Here is a 19110-nt window from a genome sequence, read left to right on the forward strand (position 1 = left end):
CCTCTCCCACGATGTTTTTACAAGCCCTCGATGCCCCTCGCATCACGAGGAGACGACTTGATGCAAGCCAGGCGACGTTGTGGAACATAAGCGAGCTAAAGATGACTGCGGGTTAAACAACGTTGCATTCCGGGCTGCGGTCCGCTTTGTACTGCGGAGCTAACATGGGTGCCCGTCAATGAGGAAAGTCGGATTGGTTATCGCGTATTCGTCCGCTGGGTAGAAGTCCGTAAATGTAGATGTGACCGCTGCACGAGGATTGACGACATTTAAAACATGCCTGAACATGGCAGGCGGACTATCTATCTGGTGCACGTGGAAACGGAGGCATCGAGCTTGGGCATGATGTCGTTCATGTTCTTCACACCGGTCGGAGACCGCGATTCTTCAGAGAGTTTTATGATCTTGTCATTATCCTACTTGAACTTAGCTGATCGGATACTTTCCTTGACGTTGCAGTCGGTGGAAAAAGTTCCTGGGCGATGAATCCAATGTCGCCGCTCGGTGCTCTCGAAGGGCCCAAACGTCGTAAATGTCGTCGCTCTGTTGTTCCAAAAGCGATGTAAACGCGGCGAAGAGGCGGTTTACATGGTGCTTGGGGGCTTCTTCAAGAGTTTGTGGTTTCTTGATCGGCCCAAGCCCCTCGAGTCGATCAGCCAACCCATCTTCATGGTAATAGCGGGGAGCCAGTCCCCCTTCGGGATTCTTTTTCGTGGGAAACGTAATGATGCCGAACAAGGTCTTGTACTCGGAAGAATCGATATTGAGCAAATTCATCCCATCCGCGTCCCCGTATGAGAAGCATTCTATCAGCAGCCTCCATACCTTAGCCGGATTCCTCAGTTCCGAGTCCTTGATGGAAGTGTAGAACGGTATTGCATGCCAATACTTTTCCCCGTCTCTTCGACTGTCCCGACCCCAATCGTTGAAGTGTATCGCCACCTGCCCGATCCTCTGAAACGACCCGAGCAGCCGAGCAACGTCCTGTGCCTTGGCCCAGTGACAAAGAAACGGAACATCCCACTGCCGCCAAAAGGCCTCTGCATCGTAAATCGGATCCTCTCCAAACGGGGCTCTTTGCTTCTCGGGGAGCGAATACAGCGGTGCGTCGTTGACGAACCAGGGGCCCTCGAATCGAATGTTGACTACGTTGATCTGTTTGGCTTCGCGGAGGACGTCAAAGACCGGGTTGTCCATGTCGTTAACGTCGAAGCACCTTTCGTTGTCGATACGATTGCTGAAGTGATAACTATTGGCCATCGGGCACTGGGGCTCGATTGCCAACGATAGCCAGGCTTCTCTTCGGCACGTAGCCGTAATGACGATGGTGAGACTCGGGATCTCGCCTCTTGGGTTCTGATGGAAGAGGAATGATGAGAATTCTTGGGATAGGTATTTGTTGCAGTTGAGGATGCCTGTCGTCGGCCCGAACCTCTCTCGGTATGGTCGCCATGCGGGTGTGGTGCAGAGCAGCGTCCATATCTTGTTGCGGATTTCTCCGGGTAGTTTGTGCAGTAGAGAAGTCTTATCCATGGTTGTGAAGTCAGAGTGATGGACAGATCATTGATGGTGAGGTCAGAGAGCGTTTGGGAAATGAAGTAAGAAGTGTCCCGCCTTTTGAAGACGTTTGAGCAACCCTCTAGTTTAAGGAACCCCGTAACGTACCCTATGTTGCCTATCCATAGCAATAGATCAGAAACCTTAAGCTCTAGCTTTTCTTCGACCTTGGTAGACTGAGGATGGCTTTCAACGATCAAGGTTGAAGAAGCGTTTGGGGGATGTTTAAGTCAACTGACGACTCCACTGTAGGTGTACCAAAATGCAGTCTGACTTGTGCATTTTCTCTTGAATTTCGAGACAAATTCGAATCAAGAATGGAACAGTCTGTGCAAATAGAGGTCTCCAGGTGTTCCTTGAAGTTAGTGCAATGCTGTGCCTTTTGGGATTGCTCGTGGGAGACGTCTCTCCAGGCAGCAGAGCCACCACGTGATCTCGCAGCAGGCGACCGCCCGCCACGTGACCTTCCAAACATGCTCCCAACCGAAGCTGAGTGCTCACTCACGAGTGAAACGACGATGCTTCATTCGCATCTTGTGAATTCTCTATGCCAGAGCGGAAAGCGAAAAGAGCCAAATCTTAGATAACAAAGTGAACACCAGGCGCAAAACATGGGCTCCACCATCCAAAACTCGCCCCTCCTCCAGCTGCCCCCCGAGCTCCGCAACACAATCTGGGCCCTCGTCGCAGCGCCCCTCCCCGTCGACTTTGAGTTCAACTGCGATGAGCAGCCCGTCCTAGGCCTCATCAACACCTGCAAGCAAACCGCCCGCGAACTCGCGCCGCACTTGTTTCCCCGCAACGAGGCGGGCGAGATATCCTGCCTCACCATCCGCATCACGGCGACATGTCGCAAGGACCAGTGGATCACCATCGCTGCGTCGCATAGCGTTAAGAGCGCGGATTTCCCGGCGCCGCGGTATATTCATGTGAATCATATGGATAATCTCGTGTTTGACGAGCTTCGAGACGCGAAGAAGATTGAGAATGTGTTTGTGGAGTTTCGGGGGCCGTGGTTTCCGGCTGATGCGCCGTGGTACTCGCCGCATCATGTTCCCAGAAAAACAAGCGGTTTTCGCTTCATGATGATTGACAAGAATGTATGTTATCTTCCTACCCCAAGACCATCTTCACGACTATGACTTGTACTCCGCGGCACTCTGACTTCACGTTCGTTCCGCCCGATTATATGGCCCCGAGTCCATGCATGATCCAACATGTCGCGATGTATCGACTAACATACCCCAGAATCGAGGATGTCAGGGTGAACCCATCCTCGACACCGAAAAGTTCTGGCGCCAGTGGAACGCGCCGTTCCTCTGCCACTGGGCAAAGGCCAACGACGTGGCGCGCCTCCTCGGCTCCCTCAAGGCCATAGGAACCCTCAACATCAAGTTCATAGACTGGGAGAAGAACTATATGATGGTGAGGCAGCGCATCCTGCCCATGTACTGGGACGCCTTCCCCTTCGGAGGGCAGTGGAAGCGCCTCGGCGTCCCAGAGCTGCTCCTCACGCCCTTCAACCGCGGCGAGAACATCCCGAACCTGGTCGGCGAGCAGCGCGTACTGACGCGGTTCGGAGCCCTGGATCTCAGCAGGCCGCCGCGGGAGGATGATCTTCTGGAGTGCCATCCTCATCCGGATAGGCCGCTTCGTGGGTCGGCGATATGTTTGGATCGGCTTGCGCCTCTGTTCTTTTATCGTGGCGGGCTCCCTTCCGCTTCCGCGGCTGGACATTTCAACGTGGACTTTGAGGATTTGGAAGACCGATTTCTGTCGCTGCTGGAAGAGGTGGGGGAGGAGCACTACGATACGTGGGCATTGCAGCAGCATCGAGAGGCGACGCGCCATACTTCACTCAACAATTTCTTCCAACGGATCGCCCACCGGATGAATCGTGATGATTCAGATTCACCCGCCAGTCAATCGTAACGGGATGCAAGGGTCGAAGTCGGATGCACGATCGGCCCACGAGTTCTGACAGGTCTTGAAATCATATGGACCGCGAGATATACCCCTTCTATCAAATAACCAGATCAAAGGCGGTCAAAAAGACGGCCAACAATCAGACAGCGGGACCTGAGGTGCCTATCTACTGCTCACTCGCCACTTCCAACTTGGTTCAGGCACTTGGCAGTGAGACGCTGTGATAAGCAAGCTCCAACTCTCCAAGGGTCGTGCTGACCGCATGGTCAGACAGTGAAGGTGCCTGCAATCTGCAGCAGTCTGCACTGCTGCACTCTGCAGCCCACGCCGTCTTACGGCAAAAGTCGGCTGATTGAATCGGCACTGGCCCATTCAGGAAATCTCAATCCACCTCGGGTTGCGATCTAGAGCTCGCGGCATCAGGGAGACAGGCAGGTGCACGAGCAAACGTGCAAGACAGCCACAAGCGCAGGGACGGAAAGGACGCGTGTGAAGCTGTCGTCGCTTGTCTCTGGCTTTCGTCTGGTCCTGTCCCAAAGTGTCAGCTGTTCAGCTAGCCTAGCTAGCAATTGCCGGTCCATCCGTCCCTTTGGGATGAAAGCACCTAAAATAGGTGACAAAACAGACGACAAGAAGAAAGTCAGAAACGCTAAGGCAGACAAGCACCTCCGTAAAGCTCAGCGTCTGAGCGAAACCACGTTGCGAGTCAATAAGCAGCAAAGCCTGATGGGGTCACTGGTCAGTGTTCTGACGCCACACGGTGAGAGTTGCGATGGGGCGTTTGATTGGGCTCTTAGCCTCTTGTCCATGAAGCGCTTCGTAGAAGTGCTGGTAGGGTGGTGCTGGGTGGCTTTTCGCTTCTTCTCTGCCGGGCGCCGTGCCGTCCGGCCCGTGGTGCGGGTGTGCCGATGTTTGTTGGTGCTTGTCGATATTGGGAAGGACGGAGAGCCGGGGTGGTGTTGGGTTTAGGCGATGTAGGGGAGCTGAGGGCTACGTCGGTCGAGGAAAGGGAGTGCACCAGGGAGATGAGGTTCTGGAGATTGTGTGGCCTGATGAGAGAAAGATCATCATCCTCTAGTGGGAGCACCCATACGTGCCACAGTAGGTAATCAGCAAGTCGTGAGAAGCCGGGCAAACTTTGAACACCAGATTTTGATTGTGTTGCTGACCGAGATTGGTCGCTCGGTGAGGTCTCTCTTGGTGACAGGCTGCAGTCCCCAGGCACGGAATCAATGGTCTCCTGCAAGTCAGGCTTGACAAGCTCTTGGCGACGCTGGATATTGTCCGGGCGGAACATGTCCGGCCGGAGGAAAGTCAAAGGGGGAAAGACAGAAAAAGAATTCACTTAGACATTGCGGATAATAGGGGACCAATGAGACAGGAGTCAAGACAATAGCGACTCTCTGCCACAGAAGAAAGTATAAGAACAAAAAAGGTGATGGCGATGAGGAAACACCGCAAATTAGGGGGTTCGACGACTACGCAAACTGAGACCAGCAATGGGGTATAGTGAGAAATTGACGCTCTAGGAGATACTGGTAGTGGGAACTAACAGCAGATAGAGCGAACAAAAGCAAGAATACGGCAGCCAGGAACGCCGGACAGCGAAGGGGAGGTGACGTCTTGGCCATGGGTGGAATACGAGAAGCGCTAGCGATGTATCTTTATGCCTTCGGTCCATCTATACCTTACCTTATGCTGTATGTCTATCGTGGGCGACGGTCTGATTGTTTCCCAACGCCGCTTCTCAAAGAGCCAGCGGGCAGCGTCAAAGAAACGGCGAAAGGCAAAGGGGCTTGAGTTTGCATAAGTGGCGTCTTGCTAGCGAGCAGCGGCATCTTCAGGTCCGATCTGTTCCTGGATTGCTTCGTTGGCGTCGTGGGTACCTGTACTACTATTTTGTTAGTGCATTGTTTGGTGTTTCTTTGCCGCCTGAAACGAATGGGGCCTCGGGCTCTTGATGTGTCGTTAGCTCGATGGCGCTGAACTCTCACTCACTCCACAGCAAGAACAACTGACACCATAAACCGACAAGAGTGACTGAGAAGACTTTTGCCAGGAACAAAGGCGTTGGCATTCCATGTCGAGATTGTCTTTGCAAGATGGACCTGTCTCTGCCAGACTCGCGTGTCTGTGGCGCTAGGCTTGAGGGAGATTAGGGGCAGCTGCAGGTCAGGTTACTTGGAGAGTGCTATTTCCAGCGTTGAGGCCTTGGCTTTTGGGGATTGGATGCAATGCCAGTCGTGCAGCAGCAGCAGCAGCAGCCTGCTTCATGCTGGAAGACGCGCAGCCGGTGGCATGGCATCCTGTATTGGTTCTTGGGAAGACGTCTGCTGCATGTGTACTCCGTACTGTGTATCCGTATACTACGTAGGTGTGTCTGGCTGGTGTGCTTGGCAAACCGTTGGTGATTCAGGCTCGATGGGACATTGTTATCTGCCTGTCTGTTTTGTTGCGTCTTTGTTTTTCTTGCTTTGTTCGACGAGGCCATGTTTCGCTACCAGTCCTTGGGGTCTTCTTCACGGGTCCCTGCAGCGAAGAGGGAGGATCATTCGGGTGCTGGCATAGACAAGCAAACACCGAGGTCGACTCTCGGACTGTGTACAAGGTATCTAGATATGAACATGAGCATGGTAGGCCAAAAGACAAGGACATCTCGGACCATAACACGAACCACTTTTGCGCGATGATTGTGGATTATGGAGATTCGGAGACTGTCAGGCTGATGATGGACGACAGGGACGGGGAGGTCAACCGCAAGGAAGTGAGGAGGGATTCAGAGAGGAGCACAAAGAGAAGGAGGGCGATTGAGGGCCGACTCCAGCAAAAAAACATCCTGGCGGGGGCTGGTGGAGTCTGTCGGGTCATCGGCGATTAAACCGAGCCACTCTCGCAGCGCGCAGGTGGTGATGTGGGGCAAAGAGCAGGGACGTACTGAGGTACGTACTGGACGGAGTGGAGACGGTCCACGGTGCCTCATTTTAACCGTATCTTGGGTGGGTACGTACCTGCTGCCTCTTTCTCCTTCAGGAAAGTCGTCAAAAAAGCTGCATTTCTTCGCCCACACACACAACCTGAATCATCCCGGCACCAACACTCCCGTCCACTTGGGCTCTTGCCTAATCCCTAGCACTGTTCCTGTGTTATTACACTCTGAAGATCGAACGACGAATACGAACGAATACAGGTTCACAATGCCTATCTTTCATGGCCGGTGTCTTTTTACGCCTCGGAGCTGCACGAGCTGGCGAGTCGCAATCCGCCAATCCCTAGATCCTTGAATTTCATCCCATCATCGACTATCATCGCATCCCTTCGGACCCCTCCATCCATCTATCCATCACGCCCTGCATCGATGGCCAGTTGGGCTTTGCGCCATCTATCCACAAGTAACCGTATCGACCAGCCGTTTCCTTCCCGTCCGTCTCGCCGGGCGCCGTCGGACGCCTCCAAGCCTCACATCGTGTATCGCTCGGGCCACTGCCGAGTCTTCCATGTCTGTCCGCCCTTCCAAGCCGTTGCTTCAAGCCAGGCTTACCAGGGACAGACAGACAAAGGCAGCCAGAAAAACGAGCAAAAATCATCCGAACCTTCTCGAGCTCCAAACCCTTGGCCTGGCTGGGAATAGTGTGCCCCAAAACACCGGACGGCGTGGCGTTGGCAGCCTGCATACTTCCGCCGATCCCCAATAAAAGATACCACCATGTCACTGCAGCATTGCACCGCGGCATCGCACGCGGCGCCAGCCAACGCCAGCGAAGCCGACACCCGTTGTCGTTGTCGTTGCATCGCAGCAAGCATGGCCTTCGTGTCGCCTTCTAGTGCTGAGGCTGGACTTTCTTCGTGCTCCCTTCCAGTATCCATTGGCAGACAGGGCGGTGTCAATACCTACTGCTAGGTACCTTTTAGGCTCTTACTGTGTAGTATAGGCTCTCAGTGCGATCGTCAGGGGCCTGCTCGTCTTTCGTCGCCTTTCACGAGTGACAAGTCGGCAGCTCGGATCACAGATCAAGACTTTGCGCTCTGTCGTTCTCTCCAGACACCTATCAGAATACTCGAGAGCAGCACGGCGAACTCCAAAGGCAAAGGCATTGGCACAGGGCCAAGCCAATGATAATATTGCTCGAGGCCAGCCTCGAACAGGTCCACGACTGGCACATCCCCTCCATCCCCGGCCTCGCCTGCGCATACCTTGCCGCATATTGCATCCCAGACCTATCTAGCCTGCCCAGCTCCTGCGGCCTGGTGACAAGACGCCGGCTCACTGGTCAGATCTGTGCTGCCGTCCCCATCGACTGACCGTCCGGGGTGGTTTAGGACTTTAGGCCTGTCCGCTAGCTTTCGAGAACGGGCCGGGATGCGATGCATCATGGGTGGGCTTGCTGATGCCACGCCAATCATCCATGGGTCGGCCCTGCATGGGTCCCACGCTTCTCGTTGCCCGTGGGCGCAGCAGCCCAGCAGCTTTTGGAGCCGAACGCGCTCGAGAGCCAAAGATCCAATTTAGAGATAATATCGAGAGCTGCCCTCCCGTCTTTCCCTCCAGGCCGATGGTGTTCTGCTTTTTCCCATCCCCTCACGCCAGTTTGTGCTTCCTTCGTTTAGAGCCAAACCACCGCAACTCCGCCCGGCCATCTCGCCAGTGAAGGTCACAAGCCACTCATCATGGCTTTCAAGACGTGGGTGATGACGGCCCTCATTGGCCTTGCCAATGGCCTGGCCTCAACAGACACCATCACCTGGGGAGGCGACAATTCGAGAGCCGGGTACCAGACGTAAGTTCAAGATTCATTCCCTTGATCCCCATATCTCTCCAGACACACTCTCATTCCCCGGCGTCGATCGTCTCCTCCGGCGATCCGCTCGGCGGGGGACCAGTGCGGCCAGTCATGAAAACCAAGAAAAGAGTTCTAACGCTAGATCCCATCATGAAGAAACCACAACATGGACCCCTCCGTCGTGGGGAGCTCCCAGTTCGGCCAGCTCTTCCGCACACCTCTGCCCGGCAAATATGGCGGCGTCGCAGAGCAGATCTTTTCTCAGCCACTCGTTTACACGCCCGACGGTGACAGCACGCAATACGTCTACGTCGCGACTACACAAAATAATGTCTACAAAATTAATGCAAAGACGGGCAGCATCATCGCTTCCCGCAGCCTCGCCATTCCCTTCTTGTCTGCCGATCTGGATGGCTGCTACGATATCGAACCTCACGTCGGAGTCACCTCCACTGGTGTAATTGATGCCTCGACCAACACCCTCTACCTCACCACCAAGACGTACGTCGACCAGACCTTGACCGGCGTTGCTCAAGGAAAACCTGCTGGCCGTTACTACCTTCATGCCCTGGACGTCAACGACCTCAGCGAGAAACCCAACTTCCCCGTCAACCTCGAAGGCACCGTAGCGAGGAACAACCCTATTCGCTCTTTTAATGGCGGTATTCATCATCAGCGACCTGCTCTTTTGCACGTCGGCAACTACATCTATGCTGGCTTTGCTTCTCACTGTGTTCAATATAACTTCACAGGTTGGATTATGGGCTTCGACAAGACCAGTGGTGCCAACGTCGAGCGTTTCGCTACCGAAGGTGACGGTGTCCCCGTGGATGTCAAGGGCGGTGGTGTCTGGATGTCTGGCGGCGGTCTCGCTTCCGATGATGCAGGTTCTTTGTTCTACGCTACTGGTAACGGATACGCCTCCCAGCTCAGCACCATTCCCGTCAACGGCCGCACGCCCCCGACATCTCTGGAAGAAGCCGCTGTTCACATGACAATCAACGCCGATGGAAGTTTGAGCTTGGTCGATTTCTTCATGCCATGGGAGAAGCAAGCTCTGGACGGCGCCGACAAGGACTTGGGAACGAGTCCCCTGCAGATTCTGCCCAGCACGTTCTCCTGTGGCGACGTAAAGCGCATTGGTGTGGTGACTGGAAAGAGTGGCAAGACGTATTGGCTCAACTTGGACGACTTGGGTGGCTACCGTAACGGTGCTAATGGCCTTGACAATGTGATTCAGGTGTACCAGAACGAGAACTCCGTCTACGCCGGTGCGGGTGTGTACCCAGGCGAAGGTGGCTACATCTACATCAACGGTAAGCAAAAGCCCCATTGTACCTCTCATAGCATCCGCGTATTCGAACAGAGCCACTAACAAGAACAGTCATTCAATACCCGACTCACGTTTTCAAGTTCTCCTGTGAGGCCGGAGTCCCCTCTTTCACCAAGGTGGCCGACAGCCCTCAGAACAACGCCTACATCCTTGGTGTCAGTCACGGTACTGTCACTACTCTCAACGGCCAAGCTGGCACCGGTCTTCTGTGGACTTTGGACGTACAGGGCTCTCAGCTCAAGATCTTCGAGGCCGTCCCCAAGAATGGCTACTTGAACATGATCAAGTCTTTCAGCGTTCCGGGCAGCACAAAGTTCACGAGAGCCGTTTTTGGTGATGGTATCATGTACCAAGGTACCACCCTAGGCTACCTGTACGCCTTTGGCTCGCCGGTCACGACACCTATCAACTGCACTGCTACCAACGAATTCGGTGTCGTTGATGTTGGAACCACGAGCGACCCACGCACGATCACTTGCACGGCCGTCATTGGTGTCACTGTTTCGGACATCGGCCTAGATGAGGCCGAAGACTTTACCCTCTCCGGACTTCCCACAGTACCTCTCACTCTGACTGCCGGTCAAACATTCACAATCGGCGCGTCCTTCAAGCCTACTACCGTTGGTCTCGTGTCTTCCGACATCGTCGTCAACACAACCAACACGGCCGAGGGTTACAGCCAAGGTACCCATATCAGACTCACTGGTACTGGCGAGAGCTCGGGTCCTTTGCTGTCCATTACTCCACCGACCATCACTTTCCAGGGCGTCATTGCCGGCCAAGCGGGTGGAACGGACGAGAGCGTCATCTTGTCCAACCAGGGTAATTCGGGCCTTTCCATCACTGACGTCCAGTTCTCCACCAGCAGCGCACAGGGTCCCTTTACCAGCTGGGACAGAGCCACTGCTACCCTTACCGTCGGAAAGTTTACCCTCACCAACGTTCCGGCCACAATTCCTGCCAACACTGCTGTCACCGTTCGCATCGCTTTCGACTCTTCTGTCAGCGGCACCTTCGGCGCGTATCTTCAGGTTGTTTCCAATGGCGGAACCAAGGCGTTTACCATTGCTGGCTCTGCAGGCCCTGCTCCTGTGGCTCTCGTCGAGTTCCAGACGCCCGATGGCACCGGATGGGTAGAGTATGACGCGACCAAGAACTTCACTTTTGGCAACGTCACCGAGAACACCTCCCGGTCTTTGAAGTTCCGTGTCACCAACGCTGCTGCTGAGGGTGGTGTCAAGCTCTCTCTCACCGTTTCCAAGCCGCCTTTTGGTATTGCCGGCATCATCCAAGCGGCCAACCAGGTTGATCTTGCCGAAGGAACTGTTCTGGCTCCTGGCGAGAGCGCCACGGCAACCCTGGTGTGCACTGTTCCCAAGGCTCAATGGAACACCGACCCGTACAGTGGCACGGCACCCTGGACTATGAACACCAACGACCCCAACTTTGAGAAGCATTTCTTCACTTTCGAGTGTACTGCTGTTGCCGAACAAGCACCTCCTTTGCTCGGCAATGGCCAGGGCAAGTACCGCTATATCGGCTGCTACAAGGAAAACAACCCCGGCCGCCAGCTTGCAAACCAGTTGTACGGCGACGCTACGAGCACCAACGGCAAGTGTATCGCTGCTTGTGCTGAGAAGGGGTCCGTCTTCTGCGGTACTCAGTATCACACTGAATGTTGGGGTGGCCCCAACATCCCCACGCTGAAGGTGGACGATCGCAACTGCAACTTCGACTGCGGCGGCGACCTCAACCAAATCTGCGGTGGTAACGGATTCGGAGCCAACGAAGGTGGAGCTTACATCTCCGTCTTTGCTGACTCTGTTCAATGGGACGGTAACACGACAACTCCCACGCCGAACCCGAACCCATCGGGCCCTGAGGTGAACCCTGGTGTCGGTCAGTACGTGAGCCAGGGTTGCTACACTGAGCCCGCCGACACACGCGCCCTGCCTAACCTAGTCACAACAACTGGAAAGACTGTTGCTCTGTGTGTCGAAGCATGTGCCGCTAGCAGGTATACTTATGTCGGCTTGGAGTACGGTGGGGAGGTCAGTTATAAATCTTTCCCATAAATGACTTTGAGAACACTTCAACTAATGATGAGACAGTGTTGGTGCGGAAACACTTTGGCCGCCGCCTCAGTTGCCGCCCCTGCTGCCGACTGCAGCATGGCTTGCGCGGATAATAGCACCGAATACTGCGGTGGACCTTCCAGGCTCAACCTATACAAGCTCGATGGCACCTTGCCTGAGCCCACGAGTGCAGTCCCGACTGGCACTACCACGACGACTACAGCCGCCCCGACTTCGACCGCTCCTCCAGCAAACGAGAGGGTTGGCGACTGGCTCTTCCAAGGTTGCTATACCGAGGGAACCGGCGTCCGCGCTCTCTCTTCTCGGACGTACGCTAATGACTCAATGACCCTTGAGTCCTGCGGCGGTTTCTGTCAAGGCCTCAAGTACTTCGGTACGGAGTATGGACGGGAGTGCTGGTGTGGCGATGAATTCGGCACCGGCAGCGCTCTCGCAGCGAACCAGAAAGATTGCTCTTTCCCCTGCGCGGGCGACAGCACACAATTCTGTGGTGCCGGTGACCGACTCCAAGTCTACATGTACTCGCCGGTGGCTGCGACGACCATATCGGCTGAGACTACAACCACGGCCGCTGCCTTTGCCTCCTTGGTACCCGCGTCCAATGGAACCGCGACCACGACCGCGACCACCACCGAAACTCCTCTGGCCGAGAAGCAAGCGTCTAACAGCACCATCAGCACGACCGCTTCATTGACTCCGTCCAACTCTACCACCTCTAGTGCTAGAGTGACGGCCGAGGCTGTTGCATCCACTCTTTCAGCAAACAACACGTCCATCCCGGCGACTACTAAGGCTTCGGCCACCTCATCCACTCTTTCCACCACCAGCCTCTTGGCCACCTCGTCTGTCACATCAGCTACTTCATCGGCCTCAGCCACCTCTTCGGTTCCTTCCACTTCCACATCGTCAACCAAGACATCGACCTCCTCCTCCGCGACCCCCACCCCGACCGGACCAGTCATCTCCACCGGCAATGAAAACTTTACCTACTACGGCTGCTTCTCCGAGCCACAAGTCGGCCGTCTCCTCCCGGCCCAGATCATCAACCGCGACAACATGACGATCAGCATGTGTCTGAGCGCCTGCTACAACAAGAACTACGCTGGTGTCGAGTACGGTCGTGAGTGCTGGTGCGGCGACGCCCTCAACATCGGTGGCGGAGGTGGCACCACCCCCGCGGCCAACGTGACGGCCAAGGACTGCTCTTTCAAGTGTCCTGGTAACAGTACTGAGTACTGCGGTGCCGGTGTGAGACTGAGCTTGTACATCCTCAAGGATGAGCTCGAGAAGTTGCAAAAGTCCAACGCGACGGTTTCTTTCAAGTCGACATAAATCACGATTTAGCGAGGGATTTAATGTCTATTCTTATGTAATTACCTATAGAGGACCACGGTCTCCGTGCTGCACGGCAAACGAATGCAGCCTTTTCCTAAAATATAATATTGATACCTACTATCTTCTAGTCTTAAGAGTGGCCTTAGTTAATTTTGTGCCTTTTTCTTTTACAACATTTCTGCTCATGACCATTGCACCACATTCTAACTCCACTTGAGAAGAACTCTTATGCCGTGAAGGCAACCTTGATGGCCACCCCAAGACGTTGCCATATGCATGTATTCACCCCCTGAGATTTGTGAGAGAGTACTCCGTAGTCACTGCCGAATTCCTTGCCGCGGGAGACGATCTCTGTTTGATCGACACTTATCCGAGCTGCAGGCGCGCTATTGACACATTGGATATTGACGGAAATATGCACCTGTGGTCTCGTCATTGAAATTCCACAGACTTCGGGCCAATGAGGGCGCAAGTTTCTAGTGTACCTACCCGAGATCAGATTATGCTCATGTGGGAGAATGTAAATCTCCCGACAGTGATCGGCGGGAGTCCCGCCCCTTTGGAAGGAGAACATTGTAGACAGGGCTGTGAGCCCGCTATGCGCGGCTGGCACCCTTGATTCCCGTTTGATTTTGGGCAGACGTTTGACGAACATGGCTAGCAGGAGAGGATGCGTGCATGCTACTTCTGTTGCTCCAGAATAATCACTCGCAGAGTCTTCGCAAATCATGGGGTTTTCTACGTAACTACATGTCTAGGATAAAAGGAAGAATAGATATGACTAGCAGAAGTGAGCTGGCAAGGAAGGGAGGTTAAGGGAGTCTAAGTGCCGTTCAAGAATGATCACATAATCCCTTAGTGGCCCCTTCAATATGTGATCAGTCGAGGCCGGATGATGACTTTGCATCAGCAAGGTGAGTACAATGCACAACAGCACATACGTGTTTCACCTAGCCACCTGTCGGAGAGAACTCAACGTCAATCATCCTCTAGATGGTATTTACGAAGCCTTGGCAAGAATCCAAGTTCGAGGCTTCGAAGCTCGAGACACAACCAGGATATACCATTCGCCAAGGGCCACGAAGCCTTGGGGAATCAGGCCACTGCGGCAGGCTGCAGGATCAAATAGCGGGCCCTCCTCCAGCTGGCCGCTCGGGTGATGTCGGCCCAACATATGTATGTACTGCTGTAGTGACCACGGCCTCGCGAGTCGCTCGGCTGGGACGGCGAGGCCAACGAGGCCAACGAGGCCAACGAGGCCAACGAGGCCAACGAGGCCAACGAGGCCAACGAGGCCAACGAGGCCAACGAGGCCAACGAGGCCAACGAGGCCAACGAGGCCAACGAGGCGAGGGATCTAGACAAGGCTGGGCCTTGCTGGGAGTTTGTCGTGTGGCTGGATCTCGCCGGGCTCCGGTGTGGACATTACAATGCTTCCTGATGTCTGAACCGCCACGCTCCGAACTCTCTGGACCCAATGGTTTATGGCAGGGTCGAAGCTGTCACGGCTTACGCACGTTGCAGGTGGGTGCATAGTCACGATCGTTCCCGGGATGCTAGGTAACGAGCGCTAGGATCCGGGGCTTAGAGTTTCTGCACAACATCCCGAAGAGTGGATCTCGGGGCCTTTCGGCGGCGCTGGGTTTGAGGGCCGGAAGAGACCGGCTCGATTTTGCGGAGGCTGGCACGGAGGAGATTGAGCACCGGGCAAAGACTACAGCCTGGTTTTGACGGCTCTGTCTGGTATAACGGGCTGTCGTGAAGACACGAAATTTTGCAGAGTTTTGCAAAGGGAGTTGAGAGGTCCGTCATGGATTCCCAATGGCGCTCTCAGTCGTACAAGGACAATAGTAGCATCCCTTGGCGCAGCGGCAACTCCACTCCTATGCCTCTGCGAAATGCAAAGACCACAGTCCGGTCTCAGGTTTGGAAAGATTGGACCGGCCCGGGTTGAGGTCTCACCCCGCTTTCTGTTTTCCTCTCCTGCTCCTGGATTTTGAGTCTGGAGTCTTGGTCCCGCTGAGAATATTTCCCACGAACTTCCACCGCCGTAGGGACCCGGCACGCGCGAGGTTGATCCCGTTAGGTAGTGCGGGTGAGGCTGGGTGTGGGGTAACGATCTAGGTGGGTATCTGCCAACACACCAGGCTTGCGACTGTTCAACGTTGATTTGCTGGGTTTTGCGAGTAAACTGATTCATTCTCTTCGGAAGCGGATTTGTCAAGATCAGATCATCTTGCAAGCGATAAGGCGAAGAGTTGTGATTTCGCACGGAGCATGAAGGACTTGAATTACAAGAACAAAAGGAAGGGGTCCAGTGAATTGCAAATATAAGATGGATGAGTCGATTAAGAAACCCCGAGTTGAGCTTGACCGCTCAAAAATAATGAAATTAAAATCACCAACCTCGAATGTGGCGTGACTTCTACAGCGAATTCAAATTCCGGTTAGCTGGCACGATATTACAATGCGGGCCCCTCATTGTAAGGACTAAGCGCCGCGGCATTGCTTTTCTCGAGCCTCAGCCGTCGGCCGCACTCGCAGCGGAACCGGGAAAAGGTGGGCACAAACCTTCAAAGTCACGCCATGCAGCAAGGCTGGCGCCATTAATGTCTCAGGGACAACGAACAATAGGGCGGGTATCATCTCGGCAAGATGAAGGAGAAAGAACTTTCCACAACGCTGCGATGTGAGGTGCCCGTAAGGTAAGGTATGCAGACGAGCTTTCATGTACGTGTCGTATAGGTAAAAGCCGGAAGTCGAGTTCAGATTTACGATGACGGCTCCATGATCGGTGCTGGGATGAGGCCTGGCCGCAGGGACTGTTTCGTCCCGACTTCAGCTCGCGGATTATGGAGTCAAGCAAAGACCAGCAGCGGGAGATCTGCATGACCCCTGTTCATTCGCAGACCGCGCCCGGGTCATAAATCCAGTCTAGACGAAGGATGCGTTATTTTCATCGTGGCAGGATAGGCAACTGCAAGTTTGAGTGGAACATCCATGGGGCAAGGCTCAAGAGAGGTACCTACATGGAATCCGGGGTTGGGGCGGCTGGGACTTCCCCCTTTTGCCATTGGAAACCGTTTTCTTCGCCATGGAAAAGATGTGATACATGGATCCTTGCGAAATGGGAGCGGGAATCGTCCGATGGACCACACTTTTCATACTCGGCAAGGCAATAGCTGGGATTAAAGGTATGAAATTGTTTCTCCGTTCATGAAGCTGTCCTGAACACGTTGGTTGTTCTACTTAGTAAGATTCCCTCAAAGCAATGAACAGCCTCCCCTTGCTACTCTCGCCCCCTAGCATCTTCACACATCAGTCAACCTCGGGAGACTCTAGTTCCACCTCATTTGTTCCCGTTTGGGGGCTGGTACTGCTGTCATGGTTGTTGCTGCCGTCACTGCCACTGCCACCGTTCTCCTTGCCCTCTTGACCGGACTCTTTGCCGCCAGCTTGCTGCTGTTCCTCAGGTTTGACCGGCTTAACAGGCACCTCGACGCGCAAGAGATCCACCTCGAGGGCAGTCACACCCTCTGGGAGCTTCGACTTTAGCCCGTCCTGCTCGACGTCAAAGTAGAGAGACCAAAAGTTCCCTGTTTTCACGACGCAGAATCCTTCCCAACTGGCGAATGTGAGTCGCTTGTCTTGCCTAGTGCAATCAAACGGGCCCGTGTAGTTGTGCTGAGCGTACGGCCGGGTCCCGAACTTGACCTCGTACGTGTCACGATCCACGTAGATCCAGTTCATGATGGGCGGCTCGTCGCAGATAGTTGAGACCAGACCGGCGTATTGGCTGTCTGGGTACGGCAGGAAGTAGCCCGCAAATTGGTGTCCAAATGCAGAATCGGGATCAGTTCCGGTGTCGACAAATAGCTAAGAAGGGAGCAAGCAGCTTTCATTAGCAAATCTAGTTTGGGACTCAAGGTAACGGGACTGGTGTGGCTGGGATCTGAGATACCTTGTCTCCCGAGAGGACTACATGTTTCCCGTGAATATCTGGGGAGTGACAAGTTGACTTGCGGCAGCGGATAATGAGGTTATTCTTCCGGCTGCGATGTTCTTTCCTCCTGGCTGACTGTTGTGTATGTCGGATAGCTTCCGCCATGCCGAAGACCGCCGAGAAGGCGACGATAAATTGTGCTACCATTTTTGCTCTCCAATCGTCTAGGTGATGCCTCGATTGTGTACTCGACAGGTAGGAAAAGGGTGACAATGCAGCCCAACGGAGGATGGATTTATGCCAGCGTCTGGCAGAACTTTGCTCCCGATGTATTCCGCTCAAGTCTTTCCCATGGAGTAAAAGGCTCACCGATCAGCAGGCATCACCCCCGAAAGCGAAGATGTGCTTTCTTTTGCTGGGAGCTGCGCGGGAAATATCCCGTCGGGCAGAGAGTCAATGAGCTGTCTCTCCATTGCAGAAATCTCCACCACCAGGTTCCTATGGCATCCTTGTCGAGAATCCCCCAAGCAGCGGCGACAGCAGCAGTGCTACAGCAGCGTACGACGGCGACGTCCGGACGAAAGGAAAATTGGATGATGTTCTCCAATCTTCATATTACTCTTGTGCGACAATGTCTCACTTCATGGCCGTCGAGCAGAGGATAAAAGAGGAAGCAGATGCCCAGCTGTCATGGCCGTCTTCTTCCTCGGCAGCACCAAGATTCCTCAGTCTCTTAGCAACTCGGCCTCCAGGCACTCTCGCAAAAGATCTCCTTCCGAGCAGTCTCTCGACAAGATTCCGCCGGACCAGCAGCCACCGCCTGAAAAGCCTGAGCTTCGCCAGAGACCATCGCTCAAGTTTATCCACGTACGAAGTTTGGGATCGCCGTCTTCTTCACGACCGTCCTCTCCTGATCGTCCGGCCTCGCCACGTCCGCCATCTTCACTCTCACAGCCCTCCCGCCCGTCGTCTCCTAGACCTTCGTCCCCTCGACCTTCAACCCCTCGTCCATCCACTCCGCCTCTATTACCCCTTCCACGTCCCCGGTCAACCACCACCGCAACCATGTCTTCCCCGTAAGTATGACCAGCACACCCAACAGGTCTGAGCCCACGACCAATTGAATTTTCCTCCCCTTTAGAACCAAGAACTCGGTTCCCCCGACCAGCACCACCACCTCTAACCCGTCTACCACTACCACCAGCTCCAGCAACCCCCTCAACTCGAGCACGAGCAACAGCAGCTACCCTAACAACTCTCTCAGCACCAGCAACCCCAACTCGTCTCTCAACAACACTAACAACACCAAGTCCATCAACAACAACAACACCAACAACCAGAACAGCGGCTTCGGTAACTCTCTCCCCATGCCCGGTCTCTCCGGCCCCGCCAACGGACCCATCGGTAAGGTCATCCCCTCTACCTTACTCTCTCACACTCTTCCCTATAGGCCATGAACAAAAGACTGATACGATACTTCGGCAGGAAACCTCCTCAAGGGTCCCGTTGACGACAACGGCAAGCTCAAGGACGCCGGCCTCATGGTCGGTATCAAGCTTGACCTTGAAGCCGAGGTTCACCTCACGGCTCGGGTCCGAGGTGACATCCTCGTTGGCCTATACTAGGCTCGCGCGCGCACAGGAGACCAAGGTCGGTGACTTGCGAGTCGAGGTCGAGGTCGTGTGTGAAATCATCAGGATGAAATGCCTGAGTGGGGACGGTGATTATATATCGGTGTGCATCGAGAGGTTAATATGGAATTTTCGGGTCGCTGGGCCAAAGGGGCGTGTTGGCGGTAGCTTGACTATAACTGCAATAAATCTCGACTGAAAACTCAGAACTTAACCTTTTGTTGATAATGCGGCGAGCCAGTCCTGGGTCGATTCTCTGGCCCTTGTCGGACGTAGGCATTGATACAATAATGCTAAATTTCTCCCTCAGAGTTGTTGTTGCAACTTGTTGAGAAAACTGATCTCAGAACACTCGAATGTTATCAAGAGTCAACCTAACTTGGTCGCATCAGACTTCATGCTTACAGTATCGAACGGACTCTAAAATGTGGCTAGGGAACTGATAAGCGCGCACACTCAGAAGCGTCAGCTGATGTTCAGTAGAGGTTCTTTTGGCGGTTTTTGACTGCAA

The 19110-nt window shown here is 54.3% G+C and overlaps 5 protein-coding genes across 5 annotated transcripts; 3 read left to right on the top strand and 2 right to left on the bottom strand.

The window, feature by feature from the left end:
• Window positions 1-426: 426 nt before the first annotated feature.
• Window positions 427-1909, bottom strand: HER10_EVM0004775 (uncharacterized protein; the record flags this gene model as incomplete). Its single annotated transcript, XM_035474408.1, has 2 exons — window positions 1666-1909; window positions 427-1524 (listed from the first exon to the last, which is right to left on the bottom strand). The coding sequence occupies exons 1-2, from the start codon at window positions 1681-1683 to the stop codon at window positions 427-429; spliced, it is 1116 nt and encodes a 371-aa protein (XP_035332537.1). The 5' UTR covers window positions 1684-1909.
• Window positions 1910-2091: 182 nt separating this feature from the next.
• Window positions 2092-4588, top strand: HER10_EVM0003911 (uncharacterized protein). Its single transcript, XM_035473572.1, has 2 exons — window positions 2092-2657; window positions 2806-4588. The coding sequence occupies exons 1-2, from the start codon at window positions 2169-2171 to the stop codon at window positions 3487-3489; spliced, it is 1173 nt and encodes a 390-aa protein (XP_035332445.1). The 5' UTR covers window positions 2092-2168; the 3' UTR covers window positions 3490-4588.
• A 3560-nt stretch (window positions 4589-8148) lies between these two features.
• HER10_EVM0000905 (WSC domain-containing protein) lies at window positions 8149-13022 on the top strand (the record flags this gene model as incomplete). The annotated part of the gene is made up of 4 exons (XM_035470672.1): window positions 8149-8258; window positions 8418-9577; window positions 9646-11645; window positions 11706-13022. 4 exons carry the CDS (start codon window positions 8149-8151, stop codon window positions 13020-13022), a joined length of 4587 nt encoding a protein of 1528 aa, XP_035332097.1.
• Window positions 13023-16114: 3092 nt separating this feature from the next.
• On the bottom strand, window positions 16115-19101 carry HER10_EVM0008270 (uncharacterized protein). The gene is made up of 2 exons (XM_035477797.1): window positions 16987-19101; window positions 16115-16901 (listed from the first exon to the last, which is right to left on the bottom strand). The coding sequence occupies exons 1-2, from the start codon at window positions 17173-17175 to the stop codon at window positions 16344-16346; spliced, it is 747 nt and encodes a 248-aa protein (XP_035332976.1). The 5' UTR covers window positions 17176-19101; the 3' UTR covers window positions 16115-16343.
• HER10_EVM0011068 (uncharacterized protein) lies at window positions 18034-18593 on the top strand (the record flags this gene model as incomplete). Its single annotated transcript, XM_035480510.1, has 3 exons — window positions 18034-18044; window positions 18110-18372; window positions 18454-18593. The coding sequence occupies 3 exons, from the start codon at window positions 18034-18036 to the stop codon at window positions 18591-18593; spliced, it is 414 nt and encodes a 137-aa protein (XP_035333334.1).
• Window positions 19102-19110: the final 9 nt, after the last annotated feature.

This window comes from Colletotrichum scovillei (assembly GCF_011075155.1).
Source record: "Colletotrichum scovillei strain TJNH1 chromosome Unknown Contig00006, whole genome shotgun sequence".
In the NCBI taxonomy this organism is placed as follows: domain Eukaryota; kingdom Fungi; phylum Ascomycota; class Sordariomycetes; order Glomerellales; family Glomerellaceae; genus Colletotrichum; species Colletotrichum scovillei.

Bases quoted from the DNA above. Each gene is read 5' to 3' on its own strand.
- HER10_EVM0003911 (XM_035473572.1), top strand. From the start codon at position 2,169: ATGGGCTCCACCATCCAAAACTCGCCCCTCCTCCAGCTGCCCCCCGAG. The intron at 2,658-2,805 runs GTATGTTATCTT...AACATACCCCAG, and splicing joins TCATGATGATTGACAAGAAT to AATCGAGGATGTCAGGGTGA.
- HER10_EVM0008270 (XM_035477797.1), bottom strand. From the start codon at position 17,175: ATGGTAGCACAATTTATCGTCGCCTTCTCGGCGGTCTTCGGCATGGCG. The intron at 16,902-16,986 runs GTATCTCAGATC...CTCCCTTCTTAG, and splicing joins TAGTCCTCTCGGGAGACAAG to CTATTTGTCGACACCGGAAC.